General features: G+C 37.5%; 2 protein-coding genes across 6 annotated transcripts; one reads left to right on the top strand and one right to left on the bottom strand.

Annotated features, from left to right (window-relative positions):
• The first annotated feature begins 1,895 nt into the window (after positions 1-1,895).
• Positions 1,896-9,036, top strand: LOC103710706 (Thioredoxin superfamily protein). Of its 5 annotated transcripts, none has more exons than XM_008796576.6 (7): positions 1,896-2,054; positions 2,456-2,566; positions 4,687-4,806; positions 5,221-5,299; positions 7,087-7,173; positions 7,771-7,833; positions 8,590-9,036. In XM_008796576.6, the coding sequence occupies exons 2-7, from the start codon at positions 2,511-2,513 to the stop codon at positions 8,665-8,667; spliced, it is 483 nt and encodes a 160-aa protein (XP_008794798.2). In that variant the 5' UTR covers positions 1,896-2,054; positions 2,456-2,510; the 3' UTR covers positions 8,668-9,036. The 5 variants fall into 5 exon arrangements, with proteins under 5 accessions (XP_008794798.2, XP_008794801.2, XP_008794800.2 ...); XM_008796579.6 differs by having other exon boundaries at positions 1,913-2,054; positions 2,461-2,566; XM_008796578.6 differs by having other exon boundaries at positions 1,918-2,315.
• Positions 9,037-9,831: 795 nt separating this feature from the next.
• On the bottom strand, positions 9,832-14,458 carry LOC103710708 (putative glucuronosyltransferase PGSIP8). Its single transcript, XM_008796581.6, has 5 exons — positions 14,019-14,458; positions 12,476-12,731; positions 11,103-11,304; positions 10,865-11,012; positions 9,832-10,648 (listed from the first exon to the last, which is right to left on the bottom strand). Exons 1-5 carry the CDS (start codon positions 14,258-14,260, stop codon positions 10,102-10,104), a joined length of 1,395 nt encoding a protein of 464 aa, XP_008794803.3. The 5' UTR covers positions 14,261-14,458; the 3' UTR covers positions 9,832-10,101.
• Between the last annotated feature and the right edge of the window lie 4,273 nt (positions 14,459-18,731).

Here is an 18,731-nt window from a genome sequence, read left to right as displayed (position 1 = left end):
TTTCATGCAAATCTACTCTGCTTTTATTGTTGATGTACTAATAACAGATGATGCTAATGCAGTTTGTGAAAATTATTACTTGATAAGACATGGCAATTTTTGGGTTCATTGAATTTATGATTATTTCTAGGCTTTCACTGTCATCCATATGAGGATCCGTATGGACGTGTATTTAGTTCCACATTGATTAGTCGCCGAAAAAATTTTAGATACTTATATAGGATTAAAAATCCAAAAAATATCTTATGGCTGGTCTTTTTGAATAAGGTTCTACATTGTGACAAATAGTATGAGAGCGGATCCAGCTCATGATCCATGTAGATTAGGAGACATTGCAGCATGAGCTCATTAAAGCTAACTACGAGCCGATCATGGTGCTTGTGATTAGATTTGAATAGATTTGGACCCTTAGTCTGACAAAGATACCATGATTTAAATGGGAAAAGTATATAAGGATCGGTACGGATGTGCATTTAGTCTCATATCGATTATTCATTGAAAAAATTTTAGGTACTTAGACAGGACTAAAGAACTCAAAAAATACTTTTTTGGCAAATCTTTTTGAATAAGGTTCTCGGTTGTGACAATCGACCTCGATTAAATTATTGCATTTGTGCCAGAATTGTGGGCTGATGATCTAACTGGTAATTCATCTATTGCCAGAAGCGTGTTTGCTGCACCTTCAGTCCAGTCCTGTCCTGTGTTTTCAGAAGCTGGTGACAGATAATAGGATAAATTAAGACACCAATCCAGCACAAAATCGAGTCTTTTGGTAGTGTGATTCAGTGCGACAGGCTCTGAAATTTCGACAAAGCACCATAACATTATAAATTTAAGATAAGGCCATGGTGATTATGAAGCTAGGAGGACCATTTTTTCAATATTTTTGAGGTAGCAGGAGCATAAGAATTTATTTATAAAGTATATACCTGCGCAGTTTAACGTTCCATTTAGTGTGGTCATCTTTTTGCCTACAGATGGAAGCACTACGTGGTTTTCATCATCAGGCAAGGGATCTGCTGGCTCTCACTCCATGTACATGAAATCCTGAGCATCATCTTGATCTCTCCTTATGGACAGCCAAGGCTTCCTGTGGCTATGGGGCACCTATGTTACACTGGCATCCAAAATGGCATCTTCTTTGAGCCCATAGGCTAGCACGGCACATTGAGCCAGGTACAAACTAAGCAACAAGTGCACCTTATGCACTTCTATTATGTTCAAATCTCTCCATGCCTCACGCATTTGAAAAAAAGATTAAACTTTAATGGAATACCTAATTATCTCAACAAGGAATTGGAATCTCAAATAAAAAGAATTTATATTTAGATTTTTTGGAAATATTTTAGACTAGCTCTTAGCTCATATGAATAAGTTCAAAAATAATGGCTAAATCTTAGTTAAGATAATTTGGAGAGAGAGGAGAAATGTCCCCTATCTCAGAGTAAATTTGGGCATGACCGGCCACCGTTCAACCATCTCTTATGGAGTCGAAGCACACAAAAAAAAAAGTATGCGAGAAAGCATGTGGGTTGGAAGGAAAATATACTTAGTTGACCACGATATTCGGATTCTCAATTAATCCATTCTAATTTCTATTTAAATTCTTAAAATTGATAAAAGATTAAACATTTTGATTTCAATTTATGCCGAGTAAATCTATGTGTAATTCGTATTTAAATAGTACTCAAATTTGTCATCATATGAGTAAAATATAAAGTTGGATGTCAAACCTAATTCGAGTTCACAATAAATTTGAAAAGAATTCCTAATTAATTTTTTAGAATAAAAAACTTCGATGAAATATGTAAGAATTAGGGCAGCGGGCCCGGCCTAGACCAAAGTCGGCAGGCCCAGCCGGCTTTGATTCATATATATATGAAGGGAAAGACCGGAACAAGGGGATCGAAAGCCAAGGCAAAACGTGGCTATTGGAGCGCCGCGAGTCCATTGAACGGCCGCGGGGCAAGGGAACGGTTGGGGGGGCTATAAAAGTAAAACCCCAGATCTTTCCTTCCTCCCCGATCGGGAGCGCAGCACTTCGTCGGAGTGAGGTAAGGACTTCCGCCTCCTTCTCACCCCCTCCTCTGCCTTTTCCTCCTTTAGATCTACCGGCAATCGCCGGGATCCGGCAAAAGGCCGGGATGTAGGAAGAGCACAGAAGAAGAGGAAGAAGAGGGTAGGACCTTGCGGTCCCCGCGGGTCAGATCTGGCAAGAGGATGCCGGAAGAAAAAAAAAAAAGAATAAGAAGAAGAAGAAGAAGAAGAAGAAGAGAGAAGAAGAAACCGAGTTTCCTATAATGACTATGGGATTGGTAAATTGCCTGATGCAGCTAAAATTACATTGTAGGGGAAAAGAAACCGATTTGCCTTGTCATGTTGCATTCAATTTTCCTCAGTTTGTTGTTTTGAATCTGTTTCCAGGCTTCATGACAGTGTGGTGATTTATTTGCAGGATAGTTTGGAGAGAAATCTCTTTTTCGGTAACGTTGGTATTCCAATTGTTATATATGGGGGAGCAGTCGTTTCTTGATCGGATGTTATCCCATCTCCGATCGACCAGCAAGTGAGGGAATCCAGAATCCATTTTTCTTGTGCATATCTTGGTGTTATCTCGTTAAATGATGAATTTTTAGAACTGCTTTATAAGAAAATGTGTTTGTTGTTCTTAAGATATGGTGATAGTGCTGAATTTTTATGCATCAGTTGCATGGTCTTTTTTTTTTGATTTCTCTATAACTTACTGTGTATGCTTCATGATTTTTCAATATTTCGATATATATTCTTTTTCCTTATTGCTGCTTTTGCTGTTTAGTTATTAGTGGTGATAATCAAACCGATGATGGGGATGCTTTAGTAGTGATGCTTAGTGATGTGGACTGTTTAAAATCTTAAAATATAAGGTCCTGTAAGGAAATATCACCTTTACATAAACGTCTGACAGTATAGGAAAATAGAAATGAGTTGGGAATTGTTTACTGGAAACTGGTTCGTGCCTTTTGCAGCTGCAAATGGACAATTCTAAATAGGGAGTGGGTGGCTTTGACTAGGAAGAATCAAAATATAGAGGTTGATTTCATGTGCAGCAATCAAATTTCCAAAACAAGTTAGAAAGAGTCAGGTTTTTAGGTCTTTATAATATCAACATATACGATATTACTAGTAAGCTAATATGACTGCTTCTATATAATATGATCTCAATAAAGAACGCAAGCTTATCTATAAATTTCATTTACATAATATCTAATTCTTTGGATTGTGGACAACAACTAGCATTCCATAATTCAAAACCAGAGTCAGGAAATCGTGTATAAATCGACATTTTAAATATCTAATCATATTTGATTAGCTACTGGTATTAATTAATAAGCATCCACCTATCAAACATAAACATACATGTGCACACTAGTATCACAGGCATCATAATTAACATATTGAATTAACAGGTTTGCGCATAGAACAGTAACATATATGCTTCATTTGGTGGGTGGAGGTGTGTGTGTTGGGGGGAGGGGGGTGTGGGCTGCAGGGGACAGTTTTACGTTACTTTCTTTGCTCGGCCAACAAATAAGCATCCGAGGTCAGGATCCATGTTAGTTAGGAGCAGATATCAACATTTCTTGTCTTCCTTTTTGTTTAAAGCATTTACTAGCCTAGGGAGACCATGGGGGATTTCTGCTCAGTTGCATGAGCTTAATCCAGATGACTAATAAGGTTAGTGTTTCTGCTTATCAGCTGTCTTCCTGGATTCCAGGGATTGCCCTTCAATGCCCAAAATTCTTTGCAGTTGACATCTGGTTTGGGACTTGCAAAAAACTCTTAATCACAATTGGCATCTTGTTGCATGTTAAGCTTACGTAAAAGTAAACCTAGCCATGGGTCTCTAGAAACTTCCTTAGGCACTTTGTTTGAGTTACTTTATACTAAATTTGTTTGCTTATATACAAGAGCCCAACATCCAAAACAAACTCGGTCTTTTAACTGTTATTTCAGTCTCGCCTTGTTTGACAACTTCTGAATATATTCAAGTATGTTATTCAATATAAAAGGTCAATCTTTGTGCATCATATTGATATGATTCAACTTTTTTTTTTTTCAATCAAGGAAGGTTCCCTACCAGTTTTCACATGTTTTATGAATATATTATCAATTCAAGTTCACTAGCTAGTCCTTCTGCCCACTGAACCGCAAATGCAATCGCATAGTTTTATGTAAACATTTACTATGCTATTTGGTGCAAGGCTCTTTGGTGGAACACATCTTGTAATCTTCCTTTTTTCATCAACAAGAGTAATTACAGAGTACAACAATGACATAAAATATTCTAAATGTCCAATTTGTATTAAAAAAATTGACATCCTCTAACCTGTAATGACCTTTTTGGAATTTATATTGAGAAAAGGTACGGGGTCGCTGTCAGCCTTTCTTCCTGGTAACATGCATTTTGCATTCTTCATTTTCCCTTTACCATCTTGTATACCATCTGGTTATGTAACTGCATCTTGTTAAATGATTATTTACCGATAAACAATTTGATGCAAATTGAGTCTAAGTGTTTGGCACTCGTTGAAGTTTATGCCTTTATGCATGCTGCTTACTACATAGTTGACCATTTGTCAGATGTATTTAATTAGTGTTATACATTAATTTTATTCTAATGTTGTTCTGAATCTTGATGAATATTAGGTATTACACTGGATATCCAAAGGATATTGGACCTTCGCGGGTTATCCATTTTACCTCAGAGCGTCAGTTTGTTCAGCTTCTGCATGAAGGCCATCCTGTGGTTGTTGCATTTACTATAAGGTTATTTTGTATATGTTAATTATTTAGTTTATCTTGAGATTACTACTGGATTCAAAAGAAAAGGGAAAAAAGAATGATCCTCCTCCCTCTCTGTGAGTCTATATCCAGTTTTTCCACCAGCATCTAAACTAAATCCTTAATTAATGCTCCACTGGAAACTAATTCTTGATAGGAGGGTTTTGGACTGGCCTATGACATGATAAGAAAATTGCATCAATTGGATATGTCATTTTCCCTTGATGTTCAATCAAAAGAGTAACTGTATTATGAACATAAGGATTTGGAGGTAATCAATTCATTGGGTTGGTGTGCAAATCCAGTAAATGCAGGAAATTGTAGTACTGCATGCATGCATTGGCATACTATATGACTTATTTTTGTAGCTTGATGCATATTTTACATATTTTATTGTAGGGTTCCCTATACAAAGCATCTCGATAGAGTATTGGAGGAGGCCGCTGCTGAGTTTTATCCCCATATAAAATTCATGCGTGTAAGACTACTATCTAGCAAGTTCTGCATATGTTACTTTTAGACATTTTTTATAGCTTGCTCATTGAGGAATATCAATATTATTCTTCTTTATAGCTTGCTCGTTGGGAATATTAATATTATCCTATATCATAATGCTGTTTTTTTGATACTTCATTTCCACCGATTACCTAACTTAGCCAGTGCTGCTTTTTTGCTTGGCTGCATTTATGTATCAAGATCTTTGTTTTTTGTTTAGGAATATCAAGACATAATGGGAGTTTATGCTTTCAGGCAGTTTATGATATTCTTTCATTTCTTGCATTCCAAACACTTCAATACATGTAATTTCCTGTTCACGAATGTGAAATTTCTCAGATGCTTAACAATATACCATCCATCAGTTGTTCAGTTGTATTATCTCTGATCAACATTGCTTAGACTGGGTTAAAGGCATGTTCTATGGTCCCAAAGTTTTGGCCAAATAAGCTGGAGGTAGGTGGTTTTGTTAGTTGACATCCCTAGTAGCATTGAAGTCTCAATGGAGAAAGTTAATCTGGTCCAGATTGCGGGTCTGTGAGGATTATAGTGTTTGGTGTGCTACATTATTGTAGTCAGTTCATTCATCTTTTAGGTATTGGTTTACTTTCAAAACTTGGGCTCTTCATAGGCAATGCTTATACATTTTCTGTTAAGTCAGGCACCCTTTGTATCCGTGAAATTTAGAATGTTGAATGCCTCTTAACTATTCCCTTTCTATATAATGTGGTGCGAGTTATTAGATTCTTTAGTTTTCTTGTGCTCTTTCAACTTCCAGATTAACTTAATTTATCTTAGTTTTCTCTCCTTTATTGCAACAAATGATGTTGACTTTGGCTGTTTCTGCTTCCCTATGGTTATGATAATGTGGGCAAGTTGAAAGGGGAGGTTTTTTAAATATATAATGACAAGTGAAATTTGACGTTAAAATTTTTCAACTGATAGATGCATTGCATTGTGAAGTGGGCTTTGGCAGTGCAAATAAAAAAATGGCTTGTTTGGTGATGCTGATTGGCAGAAAAAAGAGGAGATTTCTTGCTGAAGATATTGGTTTGATGTGGTGGGTTGTAGAAGTTGGCCTCCAGTACATGGTTCTCTCATGCTTATGTTTGATGAGAGCCTGCTGGCTTAGGTTCAGATTGAAAACTACATCTCTCTTTTCCCCTAAGTCTAGATTTTGTTTGGATCCATCATGTGTTTTGTGAAATTGGATATGTCAATTCTGAAAGAGGGAAAGATGGAGATAGGGATCTCAAAATTAACTCTAGGGTTCATGAAACTTGACATTTTACAAGGGTAATTTAGTACCTGTATTATTGATTAAGATGAGAAAACAGCAAAACTGGTTTTTAACATCACTATGGTGGGCTTAACTCATTGTTTTATTGCAATGCTCCCCCAATATCTAGAAGTTGCAACCAAGAATTTGATAAGTGCCCTGGTGGTTGATGTGTGTCTAATTCATTCATATCTTGTCCTGGTGGCTGACCACAATTGCTAGACTTCGTTTTGGTTCGCTTGATCAAATATATTGTGTTTGTCAGGAATTTTCCTTAGTTTGACATGCTTTAGTACTCTTCTACGGTTCGCCTGCCAAACAGCTTAGATTTATGAATGAGTTATGAAATAGTGGCTAATTTACTTGGTAGTTTTGATAAGTGTCCTTAGTGTATTTTAGTATCTTCTTTTCAAGTTTTGTAGCATTTCGTTCCATGGTTGGTTATAAAATAGTAGTTTATTACTTACCATTTCTTTCCGTGGTCCATCTAGGTTGAGTGCCCCAAATATCCAGGATTTTGCATTGCAAGGCAAAGGAAAGAGTATCCGTTCATTGAAATATATCACAGCCCAGAGCAGGTAGCCTTTGTTTTACTCAGTTTTTGTTCTTTTGGTTTTGATCTGGTGTAATTACTGAGGAAAATATAGATGCTTCTCCCATTCTTTGATAATCCAGGCCTATTGACCTGTAAGCATATTTCCTGTGTTAGATAGACCAGGGTACGAGTACTAGAGATTTTCTTATAAATATGTCTGATGTTTTGCTTGCTTCTAGCGACTAGGTCTAATTTTATAAATATATTATCTTTGCTTTTGCTTTTCTTTTTTTTTTTGGGGGGGGGGGGGGGATGGGGTTAATTACCTAGGTTCAAATACCTAGGTAAAAGTAGATTATCTAGGTTCAAATCCTTGGTTAATGCACCACACAAGACCAGCCCAGAACCTCCCCCATTGAGTGGAGGGGTGCAACTGTTAGTGCCCAGGTCTTCTTTCATTTCTTGAATTAGTTCCAACTATAATGTAGCACAGTTTGGTCAGATAATGTCATTCAAGTTTTATTTACCTTTTCTTTTTGTTGCCTTGCTCAGACAGCTTGTTTTGGTTGGATGATGAGATTTATGCTTTCATAATTCTGTCATCATCTGTTTATCTTCTCACTTTCTTACCATTGATCAGGCAGCTGACCAAGGAAAATTGGTGGATCCCAATATAAAAAAATACTCAGTCAAAGTGTTGCCTGTAAGTTTGTGATCTTGCCTTACCTTCTCATCTTTATATTGATGTTTAACATGAAAATGATATTTTCCTGAGACCTCGTAACAAATGCATTTAGTCCAGAAAATAAAATTGCAGACCCTTCGTGTCTGATATATTGGTTTATTCCTGCACTTATGGTTGGTTATACTTTCAGGAACCTACTTCATAATAATACCTAGCATAGTACCCATTTGATGTTCTAGAGACCTACAAGTCATCATATGTGCTTGTTGGTGGGCAGTAGATTTCTTCCCTGCCTAGTGGTGATTATTAAGGTCTTTCACATGAGCTACAGTACTCGAGCTAATATAGCTCACGAACTCGGGTTCTCAATAGTTTTCCTATCCGAGAATATTCAGGGGACTTCCTTGTTGATTTGGTTATTTTCATTATTTCAAGTACCGTATCAAAGGGTCCATATACTTGGGGCCCAGGGTCCTCTAAGTTGGAATTTTACCTAATTGGTTACGCTCGCATTCTTGAACTAGGATGTCTACTTGGGTCCATTATGAGCAAGTTTTCCAATTCTTCTGCCAGATCTGTACTTGACCTTGTAGGAGTTTGGTATCTGTCCTTTTGTTGTTGATGTGGTATGAATTGAGCCCAGATCTACTGTAGAGCTGGATGTAGGTTGATGGAAAAAGGATCATTCATGCTTTGTGTAGGGAAATGTTATAGGATATCTGCTTTTCTCAGTTCTGTTGGTAATTTTTTTTTCCCCTTTCATTTTATTTGCAGTTTAACTATGACCTAAGTGCATATGGGTTTCGCGAATTTTTCAAGCGGCATGGGACGCATGTATCTGAAACCAGCTAGAGCAGCACTTCCTCTATCCAAAAAAAAAAATGCAGCACTTCTCTGGTTCATCTTTACTATTTTCAAGGAGCCCTTGAATTTTACTTGCAAATGGAGTTCCTTCACATATGGAAAGGGAAGATCTCTGCTTCGACTTGGAGTCCCAGCCCCTGATTAAAGCTTGAACCCTATTCCCAGCATTATGGGGTACGAGCCATTGCTGCCGCCTGGAACTGCATCATAACATCTAATGAATGAGATAGTATGTGTCAAGAACACAGCATTAATCCTCTGTTCTCAGGGTTCTGCTGTAATAATACAACTTTTGTAGCTGTCCAGTGTAAGGAGGAATATCTAGAATGCAATGTCTAAATATTATTAGATGACGTACCGAAGATTGTAGTCTACAAGGTCCACCGAGACCATGCACCATATCACCCAAGTTATCATGAGTCTAGCTGAAGAATTTGCATGATCATGCATGATGCTGAAACTAGCAGCCTTTCAGTTGTCAGCGAATGCAACTGGAGTATGAAGTCCCATACTGGTGCTGTGGATGATAGTGGTGGTAGCAGGCGGGTCAGGACAAGTAGATGATGGATCCAATATCATGCTGATGAATGAAATGCCGAGTCCTAAAACAATTAACTTGGCCTGACAACTAATCCATGAACTCAAATTAGACCTAAACCTATGAGCCCTAATACAAGTGTGCGTTTGGTTATGAGAGATTTTAGATACTTATATAGAATAAAAATAAATAAATAATTTTATAATATCATCTGTTAAGTCTTTTTGAGTAAAATTTTGGGTCGCTGCTCTTTGAGTAAAATTTTGGGTTGCTGCAAATGGTATCAAAATAAATCTAGTCTACAATTATCTAAAGTGGAAAATATTATAATAAAGATGTGTTAAGCTAATTATAGTATTTATGATTAAATTTGATTGAATGCAGATCTTTGGCTTGAACAAGAAGGCTAAATAATAACTTTCAATTTTTTTTTTGATATATGTATTTAGTTCTACATTGGTTATGCATCTAAATAATATTTTTAGATTTTTTTAATTAAAATATATATTTAATTTTTGATATAAGAAAAAAAAATCTAAATAATACGTTCTAGCTTTTTTTTTTTTTTTTGAAAAAGATCCTAAATAATATTTATCAAAAAAAGCAACATACAATAGAAAAATGCTAATTTACAGCAGATATTTACTAGATCAATCCAACAACCTACTCCAAAGTCAACCGATCAACAGGGGAAATAAATGAATAAAATGTAAATAATTCCCCTCCTACGTGCCCTGCTATCTGGCAGCACTAATACAACAATACAACAATTCACAAATGCACAGCTGATGCACAAGAATGGCCAAAATTGTTAGCACGAATAAGATCATGAATAAGATTAGTCGATCAGATCCCTTCATGTCATGGATAATAACTCATCTCTCTTAATAGAGCTTGCTGAATCGTGGGGGCCATGACGGCTCTCCTAGCTTTGGAAAGAAGGCCTCCCTTTCAAACAGGACCTGCAAGGAGCCCAACACCCTCATCAACGAACCCCAAACAACTGGGGCACAGCAGAAGGCGTAGGCAAACAATGACAAGGCCCTGACAATACCATCAGAATACCAAGGGAATGCCATAACAAATAGAGCACCAAAGATCCCCACCCAGGGTGCAAGGACAGGGACTGGTGGGAGCATGAAGAGATTGATTACTATAGAAGCTAGAGCTGATGAGCCAAACAAGTAGAGAGACCAGCCTAGAAACGGGTGCACGGCACGAGGGATCAGGAAGAAGGGAATGGTGTATGCTGCTAATATGGACCATAAAGCAGCCACCTTGATCATGGTGTGTGAGAAGGTGAAGCTCCTCTTCTCAGCTCGCCGGTTGTAACACAGCTTCAACAAGCTGGGCCGGGTCATCTGGGTAACTGCCATGACCCCAAGATACAGTACAGACTGGATCAGTATCACTGGCAACTCTAAACTGTACCTGTTCACATATATGTGAAGGAAAACCAGAACATAATGTTAGGTTTCAAGCTCCATAAAGCATGGTGCATGTTTTAGCTAGCAATCTGGTCATGTTCCCTTCCTAATCACATTACATGCGTCTTTTCGAAAACCAGAATCACAACCAGTGATAGCCTATAATGTACATGTCCATGAAATCTTGACAGTTTGCAGGATCATGAGGCTTGTGACTTACCCAAGAGTTTTTCGACGTTGCTCGTGCCAAGAAAAGCCTAAAGGCAGGACTGGCCAAGACCACCAATACCATGGCTTCAACCATGGTGCACTAGGGAAAGTAATTACACTGTTTGGTCCACATGGTATGCTCCAACGAAGCTTGAGATCTGTAGCAGTAAAAAGCCCAAAGGATTGTCTCTGTGACATATATTATCAGGTAATGGGAGAAAACAAGAAGGCTAGGTTATGGTAATTACAGTAGTAGGAAGCATCCATCTGGTATCCCAAAGGAAGGCGATACATGCCATCTAGCTTGGAACCATTGGAAGGTGGATGAAACATTGGACGGTCAAGCAAATCTGGGAAGTAGCTGGTGAGGAAGCCCTGATCTGCACCATCTGGATTTTCTCGTCCAGTTTCTAAGTCATGAAGCATGCTTCTGAAGACCTCCATTGAAGGCTGCAGCTCCAATAGAATAAATTGTATCAGAGAATTCAAAGCAGCACAAATTAGTTTCTCAACGGAACATGCAGGGCACGAAGTCCATAGAAGGTGTGAGCACAATATTGACATATGCAGGAAACCAATTGTCCAGGGAAACAAAACTAAATGGACTGGAAAGTTTTTATTATGAAAAGCAGAAACCATCAATTTATTAATTAGCATGAGAATCTTAGAAAACAAAAAACTTTATTGCAAGGGCCCATGCTATTGCAACAAAGTAGAACTGAATGGGTTTCCTTGTAATTTTGGGATCAAATCTGAAAGTTATGTGGTTTTAGGAATCAATCTTGAGAGTTATTACAATCAAAGGTCAAATTCTAAATCCATGCTGAGGACCTTGAATAAGACTCCAACAAAAGGAATTGAAAGATGTCAAAGAGTGCAAAGGTAATGGTCTCTTTAGGTAGATGAATGCATGAAGAATGATGTAACAATTTAGGACCTCATCCAAAATGGCTAGCTGGAAGATATTATTTGGGTTTCTTGATCCTATATAAGTACCCAAGATCTTTCCAGCGAATAATCAACGTGGGACTAAACACACGCCTGCATGGGTCCTCACAGATGAGGTATTAATTTTCGAGTTATTAACAAGATGCAACACAACATTGTATTGGAATGTTTGTAGAAAAAGAAATGCTCTGGAATGTTTGTACAAAAAGAAATGCTCGCATGTTTCTGCAGAACATATCTACCATTATCACTGAACAAGCTGCTTCAATCATTTCATCTTTGGGGTAACCTTTGTGTTGCCAAAGCTCAGGCAGGCCACCAGCTGGTCTCACAGTGTGTCTTGCAGCTTGCAAAGCCTTCAGAGACCTGAGTCCTTTTCTTAAGTTTGCTTCTGTTGTAGTTCTTTCTTAATGCGTTTTCCTTTCTCCTCTCTTATACTATATATAAGCTTTCTTCAAAAAATTGTGGGGAATGATCGCCCTCCCTCTTATCCATTCAAAGAAAAACAAAAAGAAAAGCAAAGACGCAGCACGTAACAGTATAATCCAACCACAAGAGAACATCCAAATAGCTCTATTTCTGACAATCCAAAATCCATTCAAAGGGCAGCGAACTTTAAAGTTCTTCGATAGAACATACTGGAAAGCAAGCAAGTGGCAAGGGAACATTGCACCTGAAGAACAAAGAGCCCTGTGTGGAAGATGCAGGGGTTGATGAAGACAGCACAGAACTGACCACACTGGAAGAGCTCATCGGTTCTTTGAAGGAAGAGGTTGTCGGAGTCGAGCATGACAACCCGGTCATACGCCACTAGGCTCCATGCATAAAGCTTGTTCAGTGTCAACTTAAACCTGGAATTGAAGTTGTCCTGCTTCTCATATGGATTTTTCAAGTTCTCCACCGTAACCACTTTCACACCATCCTCTTTCCTGTTAATATAGATCAGTAACAAATCAGATCCAAATGGAACTTAAAACAGTAATTCTGAATCTGATTCTGAAAATTCTGAGTCATGGATAATAAGAATTATCTTCTCATCTTACAATATTAATAAGAATTAATACTAATTATAAGTTGCACTGATCAAAAACACAGTGGTGAAGTAACACATATATTTTAAGCATGTAACATATCTGTAATGAAGTTGAGTAGGGATTTTTTATATATTCTGTAAGATCGAGTTTTGTTGGTTAGACCAACATGGGTTTGTTTAGTTGTTTTGAACCATGGATCTTCTGAAGGGCAAGCTTTTAGAAGTGATGTGCCAACCAACTAAGCCACCAATTGTTGGCATAAATATATATCCTGAGGTAAATGTATATAATAGAATATAACAATTAATTGTATAATTATTAGCTTGTTAGTAAAAAAACAAACAAAAAACATGCACGGGTTATCAATTGTCAACAACCCACATAGAATTAATTAAAAACTGTGCATAAATCATCATTAACACCACAAGAGACAATTAATTAAATTTGCAACATGTTTGGTTATGTCAAGGAATTATACTAATTCGGCTCATATCCCATATAATCTATGGACGCTGTAAATTTCAAACAATTAAGATTTTTGGGTTCAAGCCCAAATCAAATGATCACCGGTAAGATTAGACCCAATTATTATCACGCAAACAGGGGATTTATCCACCCAGTTGCATCATATTTCGTGAAAGGGCATTTCCGTTAATTTGGAGAAAACCAGGGGTATATTCAGAGCCGCAAAATAGCAGCATATCCTTGTCGGTTTCCAGAAAGGAGAAACAAAACCTGAAGTCAAAATCTTTGGACTCACGAGTAAAACGCCGCGTGGATTTTAAGCCACGGCAAAATAACCCCATATTTTAAAAAATTTAAAAAGAAGTTCCAAAACTTTGTCCCCACTACAACCACCAGAATTACGAAATCACTACGCCAGTCATTTAATTCCCAAGACACTGAAAAACAACGCACAGTGGCGATTTCGTGGATTACTGGAATCCAAAGGCTTCAAATAAACAACCTTTAAAGCTCGAGATTTTAAGAAGGCAAAATTAATCTGTACGAAACCGAAGAGTCCACGTGATCTCAGCCGTCCGATCACAACTAATCTCGAATAAAATTCCAAATCGACGCAACCTCACCTTAAGAACAAAAAACCGTAAAAAAATCCCAAAGCGAGAGAATAAGCGGGATAAGAATAAAGAGCGGTGGGAATAAGGGGATGGGATTGCGTACAGGGATCGAGTCCATGGGATGGGGACGTCGGAGGAGGCGATGACGACGAGGTCGGCGTCGACGCGAAGCGTGACCAGAGATCGCATCATCACCCGCGTCGCCACGTAGAACTCGTAGTCCCTCGGCGTTCCCATGTACATCATCGCCGCATACGCGTGTCGCCGCCTCTTCCCCTCCGCCGCCGACACCGCTGCCGCAAGCACCACCGCCACCACCGCCACGAGCCCTAATCGCCTCCCCATCTCCTCCCCACAAACGAATTCAAGACGCACAGAAAACCTAAGCGGAAGCTGATACGAGCTCCGATCTCGTCCTCCGACGCCGCCGATCCTCCTCTACTCCCATTCCCCCGATCTCCACCACCGCAAGAGGGAGCGCAGGGCGAGAGAGAGAAGAAGAAGGGGAGGGGAGAGGGAGCGACTGCTCTCTTCAGAGGAAGCGCCTGAAAAGAACTAATTTGTAATATAAAAAGGAGAACTTTGCATGAAGGCCCCTGGACAGTTTCATATTTACGTAAAAAAAAAAGAGATGCTTGGTCCTTAAGTTTGGGTTTAGGTTGGACCACATGATTGGCATGATAAGATTAATGGCACAAGTTAGCCTGCATTGTTTTTTCTTTTTTTTTCTTTTGATGAAAGTTAGAGTGTGTTGTTACATGCATATTGGATGTTCTAGAAATATTTTGTTTAAAGTATGATCGGTAAGATGATCAAGTTCTTTGCAATGATTACTTAAAATAGAAGTATTTGTTTACTTATGTTCGTATGGCTAACCGGACTTAATTTAGGTTATCGGCCATCCTTGGTGTTTTTATGAAGAATAATACCTAATTTATTCTTGTATCTCATTATTTATATTTGATTATACACACATGCACATACTCATGCATGTATCCATGGATTTGTAATACAATCATTGAATGACCTTACCACAAAGACAAGTTGGTGCCCTCAAATATATTAGATAATATTTCAAGGATATGCGCCTTTGTAACAAAAAGTTTTGCATTCAAAATTTGCATCCCAAAAATCTTAGGCCCAAATCCATCCTTCAGTGGGGTATGGAGGGCACAAGTATTTGAGCTAGAGCTCTCCTATTAGGGTTGTTGCCCATAAACTTCTTTCTACCCCAAACAAAAGAAAAGAAAAAGGTTTAACCTTTTTAATTAGATTTAAAAGACTAACATATATTCCTTTTGGAATATCCCATAAACGTGTAAAACAAATTGTTTAATATACTCTCAATGCATAATGTAGGCTACTTTAGTAGTGTTTATAGGCTTAAATTAGTATATGATATTAGGGCTCGTTTGGTTCGCGAGAAGCATTTTCCCCCTAGAAATATGATTCATGGGAAGAAGATTCCTAGGAAGAGAATGCCTGGGAATGTACTTTTGGCATGTTTGGTTTAACATGGAAAAGTAACAAATTTTTAGAGTGCTTATGTTTGGTTGACCATCCACTTTCTTGGGAAAGTTATGTGTAATTCCCATAATACCCTTAATAAAAGTTAGGTCTTTAATGCCTATTTAATGCTGAAGGGCCGTTTTTGGAAAAAATAAAGATGGAGTGATTCCCGCCTCATGGGAAAGTAATTTTTCCATGTTTCTCATGGAAAAGACTTTCCCATGAAATGTGGGAATCATATTCCCATGAAATGTGGGAATCGTATTCCCATGGGAATACAATTTTTCTATCTCTCTCCTTTGAAAACTCCAACCAAACAAGAGGCATTTTATTTTTTTTCCGTTGACCACACTTTTCCTCCTTATTTTTCTGCGAACCAAACGAGCTCTTAATTTCTAACGTTGGACAGATTGGTTACAATGTGTTTGTCGTTTATATATCACAAGTTTTACTCAAGTAGAATAGTGGACATTAGGAAAATATTTCTTTTTTCATTGATATACTTGCACATATAATCAAGTGATAGTGATGTAACCGTTTTATAACTAAATATCAAGTGAAAGACAGAAAATTATTCAGGAAATAGGAATCATGCAACCTAGTAGACTACAGAATTAGTTACAGAATTAGTTACAGAATTAAGTGATTTCTAATAACCCAACTTGATTAACTTAAAAATGACTGGATTTAAAAGTTTTGATGGGATCTGGTGTTCTAGAGTTGGTATGATCACACATCTTGATTAACTTCAAAATGATTTGGATTTGGATTTGTTTCTTAATAAAAAAAAAGGATTGTATAATCTTGGCAAAATCAATCATAGATATTCTGGTGAAAAAATAAATAAATACAAGTTCCGACAAACTTAATTTAGAGATATAGTTTCACTCGATGTGCAACATTGATAAGTTTCGCTTGGCTTGCACAATGATTTAGTCCAGCCTAACTCACCCACCATACTTCAACATTAGCATTCGGCATGTATGGTGCATGAGAGAAGTATGGATAGTAATAATCTTTATATTTTTGATAAATATAATTTTAATTTTTGATCGGCACGCACCTTCATTGAGAATAGAGAAGAGTTAGAACTTATTTTGAGGGGAAGATTTTGATATTTTCTCTTATTTTGTCCTTGCTAGACTAAGAATTTATATCCATTTAAATCTAATCACAGAAGCCATGATAGGCCGGTGGCCAACCCTGATGGACCCATGCTACAGTATTCCCTATTCTATATAACCATAGGCCGGATCCGCTTTGATACTATTTTGTCGCAACTCAGAACCCCACTCAAAAAGACTAATTGGAAGGTATTATTTAGATTCCTTAATCCTGTATAAGTACTCAAGATCCACCAAGCGAATAACCGATGTAGGACTAAACGCATATCTGCACGAGTCCTCACATACTCCTTTTATTTAAACCCTGATGTCCTCGTTAGGCTAAGAATCCGAATCTATTCAAATTTAATCACAAGCACAACGATTGGCCCGTGGTCGCCTTAATGAGCCTGTGCTGCAGTGTCCTCTAGTCCATATAGGTTATAAGCCGGATCTGTTTTGATACTATTTTATTTGCTAAGATCTCACTCAAAAAAGATAGCCGAAAAGTATATGCCGCTACACTTTGAGATAAAAATGGTTAATCTTCTATCTCGCATGCATTATTAAGAAATATTCTTTATTCCATGCAAGAAAACACCATGTCCATCCTAAAAGGCCCAAAAGAGTTTTTTAGACATGCTAGCTTCAAATTAACCCTATAATCTTCGTGTGTTGCACCAAAATACAAGATTTATCTTCTTTCCAAGGATGTAATCAGTAGATGTTAGCTCACCTAGCTTTTACCTTCCTCTCCATATAAGAGATCTCAGTTTCAAATTATGGTGGCGACCTATTCTCAAAAAAAATTCCTTCCAAAAATGTTTTGGAGTACAAGAACCTCTGTAAGATTAATGGTGGATTTTTTCAGATTATTTTCACCTAGGTATCACTATATATATTCATAAGATTCAGTTTAGATTCCTTAAAGATAACTGTTCCAATAATCTGTGGGAAGAAAGGGTCAAGGAATATCCTATCATCATGATGGAGACGTGTCCGCATGCCTGATGAATAGAAAAAAGGTCGCCATGCAACCATGGTTTTATTAACATGGCATCTTCCTAAATATCAATGAAGCTTCTCGGATATGACAATTACAAGACTAGATATAATATAGGCGTGCAAAAGATGGGGATGCAAGGATGGATGCATGCCAAGCTAAAATAGAGAGAATCATTCAAAAGAATGGCTAAGAAGGACAACAGAAGGGACAAAGTCAATGACAAATTATTTTAAAAAATGAAGGCCAAAAAACGCTTATCAATAGTCACCAATATCTACCATGAAAACCATTCCTATTTTTATTTACAACATAAAGAGCATGGTGTTTTTTTTATCTCTTTTTCTTTCGATTGGAAGAGAGACAAAACCACCTGATTTATTAAAGAAGAGAAGAAAAGTATGAGACAAGCATCTAATAGGATATCTTAGATTATTTCGTATCTATGTGTCCGTAAATTGTGACAAGATTAAATCCTAGAGTAATAGCAAGGATAGTGAGGGAATAAAGAACCAAAAGTTATCCGTGGTGCTACTCGGATTTGATGACTTTCGGCGCAAAAAGACAAGCATCCTGGTCGGGAAATAATAAAGAGTGGACATGCATGAAAGAGAAAAAGAGCGGCTGTTCCGGAGAAGAAGATGGAGGTCTATGTTCGCTTTCTATTTGCTTTGTGTCTGTGCTTGGTTATGGGAATAAGAAAAGTGGAATAAGAATAATTCTGCTTATTGAAATAGTTATATTCCATTTCTAATTATTGTTCGACTATGATCCTTGAATAATTTTTGATAGAAAATGCTTTTGTTACTTGAAAAGTGGGAAGAAATAGCTTTAAATAAGAAATGATTTATGACAGCTTTTTCTTGGAATGATTATTTTGCCCCTATCCATTTTTTTAAATATACCAAAGAGTGGAAGGGTAATTCGGTCCTTATGATCAAAATTAGTGAGGTAACCGATGCATTGATTTATTCTCTCTCTACTTTTTTCTCCAACCAAAAGTCGAAAGAAAATCTATCCTGTGGAATAGCTTATCCCTTCTACATTACAAGGGGTATCCCTTCAAAACTTATTCCCTCTACCAAACACGCAGCCTATCCTCAATGGGTACTCTTAATTGCAGGATAAGGGGGTATAAGGTGGGGTAATATTTTATGTTTGGATAAATAATTTTTATCCATGATTACATTGTGCCATAGTG

Source organism: Phoenix dactylifera, chromosome 10 (assembly GCF_051530095.1).
Source record: "Phoenix dactylifera cultivar Ajwa chromosome 10, Ajwa_hap1_PhDact_Kaust_v1.1, whole genome shotgun sequence".
Classification (NCBI taxonomy): domain Eukaryota; kingdom Viridiplantae; phylum Streptophyta; class Magnoliopsida; order Arecales; family Arecaceae; genus Phoenix; species Phoenix dactylifera.
Note: the sequence above shows the minus strand (reverse complement) of the source record. Positions and strands in the feature narration are given on the sequence as shown.